This window comes from Balaenoptera ricei, chromosome 9 (assembly GCF_028023285.1).
Source record: "Balaenoptera ricei isolate mBalRic1 chromosome 9, mBalRic1.hap2, whole genome shotgun sequence".
NCBI classification, from domain to species: domain Eukaryota; kingdom Metazoa; phylum Chordata; class Mammalia; order Artiodactyla; family Balaenopteridae; genus Balaenoptera; species Balaenoptera ricei.
This window is the reverse complement of record NC_082647.1, coordinates 61,356,648-61,368,628: the sequence shown is the minus strand read 5'-3', so window position 1 is coordinate 61,368,628 and position 11,981 is coordinate 61,356,648. Positions and strand designations below refer to the sequence as shown.

The following is an 11,981-nucleotide window of genomic DNA, read 5'->3' as shown; positions in this document are numbered from 1 at the left end:
CAGACCTAGCAACACATACAGACTGAAAGTGAGGGGACGGAAAAAGATATTCCATGCAAATGGAAATTAAATAATAACCTCAGAATTCTACATCTATCAATCATTATCATAATGTACTTATAAAGCTAAAGCCATGAAGCTAATGCTTGAACAAGAATAGCATTAAAACGAGTTTATACATAAAAAAATTTTTGGCAAAATTTCACAAGCTTGTCCATTTTAGAGCCATTCTTTCTTGTTCAATCCAAAAAACAAATCTATCCAGCAAATGCTGTTACTTCAATAATGTAAAGTTTCATCCACTTATGATCCTGATCTGTATATTACAGAGAGCATTCATCCCCAGATAAAAGAATATTTCATTAACACCAGGCATTCTCAAAGCCTAAAAGCTTAAGAAATAAATTTTAAAAACCAATGATAGTTAAAATAAGGGGCTCTGAATTTGAAATGCTTTGTTAAACTTTATTGTATAGACTAAAATTTTGGTTTCCTGGACTCAGTAATACTAAACTGCCTATTGGGTTTAGTAGCTTCTTGCATCAGCTCCTGCAACTGTCCAATTTGTTCATCACGAAAGTCATTAAGTCTTTCTTCTGGTAGGAAGATTCCAAAACATGCTTTTTCAGTTGAATTGTGTCTGTTTTCATTAGCTTGTTGCTGTAGCACTGCTGCATATGCCTAGTAAAAAGAAAAAAATTGAAGGTTATAGATATTAAAATGAGATCTGTATTCATTTAATGTTGAAGAACTTACTTAAAGAATTCTATCACTGAGTCTTGTGCATTTGGCAAATAAGACACGAACAATATAGAGCTGTGTCTTTACTATTCAGTGATAATTTCAAATACATCTATCTTATTTTTAGCATTTTAAGAGTTTTATTACCAAAGTCCTGAATCTGGAAACCTAGAAGGTTCAAGGCAGGTAGGAGTGGTCCATGAATGGCTTTGAGAGCATGCATGAACCACCCAAAAATCATACACAAAATTGTATGTACACAAACATGCACGTAGTTCTGGGGCCATAACTTTCATCAGATTTTCAAAGGGGGAGCCATGGGTCTTATAGGCTTAAAAGTGGGTCTCAAAATTCTTTAGGTTCATTCCCCTGTCTTCAATTTAAAAACGAATTTAAATCACACTTAGAAAAATTTTTCAAACCTTTAAGCTTTCAATATTTAACAACCATCTTTGCCAGAAAAAAATTCTACATTTTTCACACTGTAATTTTTCTCTCATTGTCTTCACTTTCAACTTAATATTCCAACTACCATTACCTAGCACAGATTAATTAAAAGCAGATTCTCACTCTAAAACCAATATTTTAATCAGGCAGGAAGTACCACTGTATTTCAGTCCATGAAGTTAAATTATGTGCACCCTCTGGGTAAGTAAACAAATTAGTTAACTCTGGATAATGCTGCTATTCTATCTGGTTTAAGATAATTAAATTGCTTATAACTAACTGTTAGATACCAGCATCACCAAAGAAACTTTAATTTCAGATATCCCAAACCTTTATTTGAATTGGAAATAATATCTTTGTCACATTTTACAGAAACCCATTTCATATAATACCAAAAAATTGCACACACCCTAGGGCTTTATAAATTCCACTTCTAAGTAATTGTATAATTTGGATAATACTTTGTAATAGGGTGGGTGGGAATCTGTTTCTGCATTGTAGGATGTTTAATAGTGTCCCTGGTCTCTACCCACTAGATGCCTGCAGCACCCCTCCTCTTAGTCTTGATAATCAAAAATGTCTCCAAAGACTGCCAAATGTTTCCTTGCAAGCAAAACTGCCCAGGTTGAGAACTACTGTCCTAAAGACACTTTCCAGCATGTGGACAAGAGGCATTCAAAGAATGTTCATTGTGGCATTCCTTATAAAAGCAAAACATTGTTTATTAATAAAGTGTTTATTTAGACACTTCTTTATAATCCATTAAGTGAATTCAATGTCTGTATTAACATGAATAAATCTCTAAAATAATCGGAATCCAAAAAGCAAGTTAAAAAAATTTATTCATTTGTAGAAATAGAAAAACCAATACTCAAATTCGTATGAAAATGTGAGAGGCCTTGAAGAGCCAAAACAATCTTGAAAAAGAAACAAAGTTGGAGCATACACAGTTCCCAATTTCAAAACTTACTGGCTTTAGGGTAGATATATATAGACCAATGGAATAGAACTGAGCATCCAGAAATAAACCCTTACATATATGGCCAACTGACTTTTGACAATGGTGTCAAGTCCATCAATGGGGGAAAGAATATCTCTTCAACAGGTACTCCTGGGAAAATTGGATTTCCACATGCAAAAGAGTAAAGCTGCATCCCTACCTCCCACCATATACAGAAATTAACACAAAATGGATGAAAAACAAACATAAGAGCTAAAACCATAAAACTCCTGGAAGAAAACGGGTAAATTTTCATGACCTTGGATTTGGCAACGAGTCTAAGATATGACACCAAAAGCATAAGCAACAAAAGAAAAACTAGATAAATTGGATTTCATCAAAATTAAAAACTTCTGTGCATCAGAAGACACTCAGAGTGAAACGAAACTGCAGAATGGGAAAAAATATTTGCAAACTATATGTCTGATAAGCATTTAATAACCAGAATATATCAAGAATTCCTACAACTCAACAATAAAAAGACAACTCAAAAAATGGGCAAAAGACTTGAGTAGACATTTCTCCAAAGATATATAAACCATCAACAAGGACATGAAAAGATACTCAACATAATTAGTCATTAGAGAAATGAAAATCCAAATCACAATGAGATACCACTTAATACCCACTAGGATGACTATAATAATAGATAATAAATAAAAGGAAAATAACACATATGGGCAAGAATTTGAAGAAACTGGAAACTTGTACATTGCTAGTGGGAATATAAAATGGTATAGCCACTGTGGAAAACAGTTTGGCAGTTCCTCAAGATGTTAAAGAATTACCATATGATCCAGCAATTCCACTTACAGGTATATACCCCAAATAAATGAAAGCAGGAACTCAGATACTTGTACATCCATGTTCATAACAGCACTCATTACACTCATTATTCACAACAGCAAATATGTGGAAACATATCCATCAACAGATGGATAAATAAAATGTGGTATGGACATATAATGGAATATTATTCACACTTAAAAAGAATTCTGATACATTCTACAACACAGATGAAACTTGAAAACATTATGCTAAAACTGAAATAAGCCAGACACAAAAAAACAAATATTGCAGGATTCCACTCATGTGAAATATGTAGAATAGGCAAATTTATAGAGACAAAAGTGTAATAGAGGACACCAGGGGCTGGGGGAGAGGGAGTGGGGATGTACTGCTTTTGGGGCACAGAGTTTGTTTGGGTAAGAAAAAGTTTTGGGTATAGACAGTGGTAACCAATGAACAAGACTGTAAATGCAATTAATGCCTCTGAGTGGTACACTTAAAAATGGCTGAAGTGGTAAAATTTTATGTTATATGTATTTTTACCACATTAAAAAAAAAGCTATGCAAGGAGTTCTACTCCCATTAATAGTGGAGTACCTTCTATCAGACCAACCCTCCTGCAGATAACATAAAGTCTACACAAAATATAATCAAACAACAATCCCAAGACACTGGAGAGCAACCAAATCAGAAAGTAGAAAGGAGATGACAGAATGGAGAATGACAGGGAACACAGGGTTAGATTGCCACTTTTATGGCATTTTTCCTGAAGGAAGATGCCAGCTGGTGCTGCAAGGTTACTGAGGACTCAGAGCACAGTGTGGGAGAACAGCAGCAGTTGGAAAGTAAGAAAGGGAAATCTCAGAAAAAGAACTACAAAAGGGGAACCCCAAATTCTGCAAATAAGCTCTGCCAAAATCTCTGGCTAACCCCTTAACTAAGCATGCTCACAACAGACTACAAGCCCAGCTAAGGCAAAAAGAACTAAATAGACACTTCTTGTCAAGGGGGACACAGAGTTTGGAATCTGAGTTCTGCCAAGTTAACTGCTTGATAAAACAAAAATCAATACACTTTGGAAGAACATAGTGGAATAATGTCTCTACAATGTATCTATCATTCAGTGTCCAGAAAAAAATCCAAAATTACAAGAAACATGAAGAAACAGAAAATGTGACCCATAATCAAGAGAAAAGGCAATGCCTGAAATGGTTCAGACATTGCCTGCAGCAAAAGATTTTGAAGCAGCTATTATTTATGTTCAAATACATAAAAGAAAATGTCAGAATAAATTCATAGATGAGAAATCTCAGCAGAAAATGAGAAACTGTAGAAACCAAATGAAAACTCTAGAACTCTAAAATGCAGTTATCTGAAATTTAAAAATCCTCACTGAATGGGCTTAACAGCATACTAGAGATGAGAAAAGAAAGATTCAATGAACTTGAAAGTATGTCAGTAGAAATTATGCAACCTGAAAGTGAAAAACTATTAAAAAATGAACTTAATCTATATTTCTGTTTTTGTGCCAGTACCATACTGTCTTGCTTTGTAGTATAGTCTGAAGTCAGGGAGCCTGATTCCTCCAGCTCCGTTTTTCTTTCTCAAGATTGCTTTGGCTATTCAGGGTCTTTTGTGTGATTTTTTTGTTCTAGTTCTGTGAAAAATGCCAGTGGTAGTTTGATAGGGATTGCATTGAATCTGTAGATTGCTTTGGGTAGTAAGAGCCATTTTCAAAATGTTGATTCTTCCAATCCAAGAACATGGTATATCTCTCCATCTATCTGTATCATCTTTAATTTCTTTCATCAGTGTCCTATAATTTTCTGCATACAGGTCTTTTGTCTCCTTAGGTAGGTTTATTCCTAGATATTTTATTCTTTTTGTTGCAGTGGTAAACGGGAGTGTTTTCTTAATTTCCCTTTCAGATTTTTCATCATTAGTGTGTAGGAATGCAAGAGATTTCGGTGCATTAATTTTGTATCCTGCTACTTTACCAAATTCATTGATTAGCTCTAGTAGTTTTCTGGTAGCATCTTTAGGATTCTCTATGTATAGTATCATGTCATCTGCAAACAGTGACAGTTTTACTTCTTTTCTGATTTGGATTCCTTTTATTTCTTTTTCTTCTCTTATTGCTGTGGCTAAAACTTCCAAAACTATGTTGAATAATAGTGGTGAGAGTGGGCAACCTTGTCTTGTTCTTGATCTTAGTGGAAATGGTTTCAGTTTTTCACCATTGAGGACAATGTTGGCTGTGGGTTTGTCATATATGGCCTTTATTTTTTTTTTTTTTTTTTTAAATTTTTTATGTTATGTGTATGTTTTTCACAATTTTTATTTATTTATTTATTTATATTTATGGCTGTGTTGGGTCTTCGCTTCTGTGCGAGGGCTTTCTCCAGCTGCGGCGAGCGGGGGCCACTCTTCATCGCGGTGCGCGGGCCTCTCGCTATCGCGGCCTCTCCCGTTGCGGAGCACAGGCTCCAGACGCGCAGGCTCAGCAGTTGTGGCTCACGGGCCCAGTTGCTCCGCGGCATGTGGGATCCTCCCAGACCGGGGCTCGAACCCGTGATCCCTGCATTGGCAGGCAGATTCCCAACCACTGCGCCACCAGGGAAGCCCATGGCCTTTATTATGTTGAGGAAAGTTCCCTCTATGCCTACTTTTTGGAGGGTTTTTATCATAACTGGGTGTTTAATTTTGTCGAAAGCTTTGCATCTATTGAGATGATCATATGGTTTTTCTCCTTCAATTTGTTAAAATGGTGTATCACATTGATTTGCATATATGGAAGAATCTTTGCATTCCTGGGATAAACCCCACTTGATCATGGTGTATGATCCTTTTAATGTGCTGTTGGATTCTGTTTGCTAGTATTTTGTTGAGGATTTTTGCATCTATGTTCACCAGTGATATTGGAATCAAGACAGTATTGTACTGGCACAAAAACAGAAATATAGATCAATGGAACAGGATAGAAAGCCCAGAGATAAACCCACGCACATATGGTCACCTTATCTTTGATAAAGGAGGCAAGAATATACAGTGGAGAAAAGACAGCCTCTTCAATAAGTGGTGCTGGGAAAACTGGACAGCTACATGTAAAAGAAGGAAATTAGAACACTCCCTAAAACCATACACAAAAATAAACTCAAAATGAATTAAAGACCAAAATTTAAGGCCAGACACCATAAAACTCTTAGAGGAAAACATAGGCAGAACACTCTATGACATAAATCACAGCAAGATCCTTTTTCACCCATCTCCTAGAGAAATGGAAATAAAAACAAAAATAAACAAATGGGACCTAATGAAACTTAAAAGCTTTTGCACAGCAAAGGAAACCATAAACAAGTCAAAAAGACAACCCCTCAGAATGGGAGAAAATATTTGCAAATGAAGCAACTGACAAAGGATTAATCTCTGAAACATACAAGCAACTCATGCAGCTCAATATCAAAAAAACAAACAACTCAATCGAAAAATGGGCAGAAGACCTAAATAGACATTTCTCCAAAGAAGATATACAGATTGTCAACAAACACATGAAAGAATGCTCAACATCATTAATCATTAGAGGGATGCAAATCAAAACTACAATGAGATATCATCTCACACTGGTCAGAATGGCCATCATCAAAAAATCTACAAACAATAAATGCTGGAGAGGGTGTGGAGAAAAGGGAACCCTCTTGCACTGTTGGTGGGAATGTAAATTGATACAGCCACTATGGAGAACAGTATGGAGGATCCTTAAAAAACTAAAAATAGAACTACCATACGACCCAGCAATCCCACTACTGGGCATATACCCTGAGAAAACCATAATTCAAAAAGAGTCATGTACCAAAATGTTCATTGCAGCTCTATTTACAATAGCCAGGACATGGAAGCAACCTAAGTGTCCATCAACAGATGAATGGATAAAGAACGTGTGGCACATATATACAATGGAATATTACTCAGCCATAAAAAGAAATGAAATTGAGTTATTTGTAGTGAGGTGGATGGACCTAGAGTCTGTCATACAGAGTGAAGTCAGTCAGAAAGAGAAAAACAAATACCGTATGCTAACACATGTATATGGAATCTAAAAAAAGAAAAAAAATTGGTCAGAAGAACCTAGGGGCAAGACAGGAATAAAGATGCAGACCTACTAGAGAATGGACTTGAGGATATGGGGAGGGGGAAGGGTAAGCTGGGAGAAAGTGAGAGAGTGGCATGGACATATATACACTACCAAATGTAAAACAGATAGCTAGTGGGAAGCAGCCACATAGCACAGGGAGATCAGCTCGGTGCTTTGTGACCACCTAGAGGGGTGGGACAGGGAGGGTGGGAGGGAGGGAGATGCAAGAGGGAAGAGGTATGTGGACATATGTAGATGTATAACTGATTCACTTTTTTATAAAGCAGAAACTAACACACCATTGTAAAGCAATTATACTCCAATAAAGATGTTAAAAAAAAAAAAAGAACTTAAGATCAATTATCTGCGGGACAATGTCAAAACTGTGTTTAAATGGAATCCCAGAATAAAATGAGGCAAAAATTGTTTTTGAAAAATAAATGTACAGGTTCAAAAAGCTTAGCAAGCCCCAAGCAAGATAAAAACATAATGAAGCCACACCTGGGCATACAGTAGCCAGATTGTTGAAAAGGACCCATAAGGTAAAAATCTTAAAAAAAACTTATATAGTATGACCATATGTATAGAAAATATATATTCTTTAGTGTTATATACATATGTTCAAACTGTATGAAAACAAGCATGGAAACAACAGACACCAATGTCAGGATACTGATTTCCCCCTTCCTTGTTTTTTGAGGCAAAGACTGGGGTAAAGTTTTAGCTGTACTTTTAGTATTCTATTTGCTTTTTAAAAGACTGACTTAAGCAAATACTGTAATATGTCAGTATTTGTTAAATCTGGGTGGTGGATATATGAATGTATTTTATACAATTTTCTTCTTCCTATATTTTGGAAATTTTCATAATTTTACACTTATAAATTTAAGTATACAAAATTCTAGAACATTTCACTGGGGTATAATTTATAATAATTAAGGTAACACTCTAATGCTTATCTTAAATTCTTATGTTTCTTGAGAAAACTAGAAATGCATTTCACACAGAAGTGTGAGGAGGAGGTCCCAATTCAAGATGACAACAAAGAAGGCTCCTGAACTCTTCTCTTCCCACAAACACCAAATCTACAGCTATACATAGAACAATTTCCTCTGAAAAAAATCCAGAAACTAGCTGCACGACTCTTACATATTGGGTAAATAAGAAAAAATCCACACTGAAAAAGGTAACAGAGGCTGAGACACAATCTCCCTATAAACCCCAACCCAGCACTGAGGATCTGCAAATAGGTGGGCACCATCCTGGCATGCTCCCATTGCCCTGCCACAGGTTGTCAGTATCTCTATGAAAGAAGCTTGTAAGGCTGGTCTAATAGTGATGAACTCTTTCAGCTTTTGCTTCTCTGTCAATAGTAAGTCCATATCTATCAATAATTATTTTAAATGTCATGAACTAAATTATTCAATCAAAAGACACAGAGTAGCTGAATGGATTAAAAAAACAGACATAACTATATGCTGCCTACAGGAGACTCAATTCAGCTTTAAGGACACAAACAGACACATGGAAAAAGATATTCCATGCAAGTGGAAACCAAAAGAAAGCTGGGGTAGCTATACTTAACATCAGATAAAACAGACTAAGACAAAGACTAAAAGAGAGACAAGGAAGGTCACTGTATAATGAAAAGGGGGTCCATCCAAAAAAGAATGACATTTTTAATATGTATGCAGCAAATATTAACAGATCTAACGAGAGAGACAGGAAATACAATAATAGTAGGGGGCTTTAGTACCATACTTTCATCAATGTACAAATAATCCAGACAGAAAATCAGTAAGAAAACATTCAAGTCCATCTGGTGTAACAAGCATTTTAACAAACATTTACAGAACATTTCATTCAAAAGCAGCATAGTATACATTCTTCTTAAGCACACATGACACATTTTGCAGGATAGATCTTATGTTAGGACACAGATTAAGAAGACTGTAATCATATCAAGCATCTCTTCCAACCACAATGGTATTATTACACTAGAAATCAATTCCAAAAAGAAAACTGGAAAATTCATAAATATGTGGTGATTAAACACCATGAAATTGAACAACCAATGGGTCAAAGAAGAAATCAAAAAATATCTTGAGACAAACAAAAATGGAAATACAACACACCAAAATGTATAGGATGCAGCAAATGTATAGGATGAAGCAAAAGCAGTTCTAAGAGGGAAGTTCACAGTGATAAATGACTACATTAAGAAAAAAGAAACACCTCAATAAAAAACCTAACTATATACCTGAAGGAACGAGAAAAAGAAAAACCTAAGCCTAAAGTTGGTAGAAGGAAGAAAATAACAAAGATCAGAGCAGAAATAAATAAAATAAAGATGAGAAAGGACAAAAGTTCAATGAAACTAAGCTGATTTTTTGAAAAGATAAACCAAGTACACATACCTTTAGCTAGATTCACTAAGGAAAGAAGAAGATTCAAATGATATTAGACATGAAAGAGGAGACAATACAACTGTTCCCATAGAAATGCAAAGGATCATCAGAGACTACAATGTACAATTATCCATTAACAATTTAGACAACCTACAAGGAATGGATAAATTCCTAGAAACATAAAACCTACTAAATAAGACTGAATCATGAACAAATAGAAAATCTGAACAGACCAATTAGAAATAAGGTGATTGAATCAGTAATCACAAACCTCCCAAAAAACGTTAAGTCCAAATGGATTTACTGGTAAATTCAACCAAACATTTAAAGAATTAATACCAATCCTTTTCAAACCCTTCCAAAAGACAGAAGAGAACACTTCCAAACTCATTTTACGAGACCAGCACTATTACTCTGATACTGAAACTAGATAAAACAAACAAGAAAAGAAAATTACAGGCCAATATTCCTCATAAACATAAATGCAAAAATTCTCAACAAAATATTAGCAAGCCCAATATAACAATACACTAAAAGGATCATACACCATGATCAAATGTGATTTATCCCTGGGATGAGATGGTTCAACATCAGCAAAACAATCAATGTGATACACCACATTAACAAAACTAAGGATAAAAATCATATGATTATCTGAGTAGATGCCGAAAAAGCATTTGACAAAATTCAAATTCAATTATGACGAAAACTCTCAACAACTGGGTACAGAGGGAACATGCCTCAACATAATAAAGGCCATATATGACAAGCCCACAGTTAATATCATACTCAGTGATGAAAAACTGAAAGCTTGTCCTCTAAGATCAGCAATAATGGAAGGATGTCCACTCTTGCCACTTTTATTCAACATACTACTAGAAGTCCGAGCCAGAGCAATCAGAACAAAAAGAAAAAAAAAAGAAAAGGCATCCAAATAAAAAAAAAGTAGTAAAGCTGTCATTATTTGTAAATGACATACATAGAAAACCTTAAAGACTCCAAGAAAAAACCTTATACATGAATTTGGTAAAGTTGCAGGATACAAAATCCATATACAAAAATTAGCTGTATTTTTATACACTAGTAACAAACTATTAGAAAAATTAAGACAATCCCATTTACAACTGGATCAAAAAGAATAAAATACTTAGGAATAAATTTAACCAAGGAGCTGAAAGACTGGTATACTGAAAACTGTAAGACATGGATGAAAGAAATGGAAGAATGCACAAATGAAGAGATACTCCATGCTCACGGACTAGAATATTGTTAAAATCCATACTACCCAGAGCAATCTATGTATCCAATGCAACCCCTATCAAGATTCCAATGGCATTATTTTTTAACAGAAATACAGTAAACAATACTAATATTTGTATGGAACCACAAAATACCCCAAATAGCCAAAGCAATCTTGAGAAAGAAGAACAAAGCAAGAGGCATTACACTTCCTGCTTTCAAACTATATTACATAGCTTTAGTAATCAAAACAGTATGGTATTGCAATAAAAAACAGAAACAGATCAATGGAACAGAAATAGCCCAGGAGTAAATCCGTGCATATGTGGTCAACTAATTTATGACAAAAGAGCCACAACTATACAATGGAGAAAGGACAGTCTCTTCCTGGATAAAGAAAATGTGGTATATGTGATTTTATATACATATAATACCACATATAATATGATATATATACACGCACACACACAAAGGAATATCATTAAGCTATTTGCAACAACATGGGGGCATTGTGCTAAGTGAAATAAGTCAGATAGAAAAACTCAGAGAACAAATTTGTAGTTACTAGAGGGAGGGAGCTGGGCAGAGAAAGGAGGAAATGGGTGAAGGTAGTCAAAAGGTACAAACTTCCAGTTATAAGATAAATAAGTCCTTGACATGTAATGTATACATGGTAACCATAGTTAACAATACTGTACTGTATATTTGAAAGTTGTTAAAGAGTAAATCATAAAAATTTTCGTCACTAGAAAAAATGTAAATGTGTGGTGATGGATGTTAACCAACTTATTCTGGTAGTCATTTCACAATATATACGTACATTAAATCATTATGTTGTAGACCTAAAACTAATACAATGTTATACAATCATCCCTTGGTATCCACAGGGTATTGGTTGCAGGACCCGCTATGGATACCAAAATCCAAGGATGCTCAAGTCCCTTATATAAAATGGTGTAGTACAGTCGGCCCTTTGTATTAGTAATTGCAGAACTCACAGATACAGAGGGCCAACTACATGTCAATTATATCTCGATTTTTAAAAATCTGATAATTCAAGCCCATATTGGTTTGATAAAATGCCAAAAAAAAAAAAAAAAGATCTAAGAGGAAAGATCAGTGAACATTTTGAGTGTAAAGATTGTCAGAGCAGGGAAAAAGAATACCCTTCCCCCCTGCTGTCACCCTCTATTGCCTACCAGTCTGCCCCATGCACTTTCAACAT

At 35.0% G+C, this 11,981-nt stretch overlaps 1 protein-coding gene across 1 annotated transcript in view; it reads right to left on the bottom strand.

Annotated features, from left to right (window-relative positions):
- Positions 1–444: 444 nt before the first annotated feature.
- SDHAF3 (succinate dehydrogenase complex assembly factor 3) overlaps positions 445–11,981 on the bottom strand; it is a 90,522-nt gene continuing 78,985 nt past the window's right edge. The window contains exon 2 of the mRNA XM_059932798.1: positions 445–681. Coding sequence (XP_059788781.1) covers positions 478–681 — 204 coding nt within the window. The 3' untranslated portion in view covers positions 445–477. The remainder of the gene's footprint in view (positions 682–11,981) is intronic.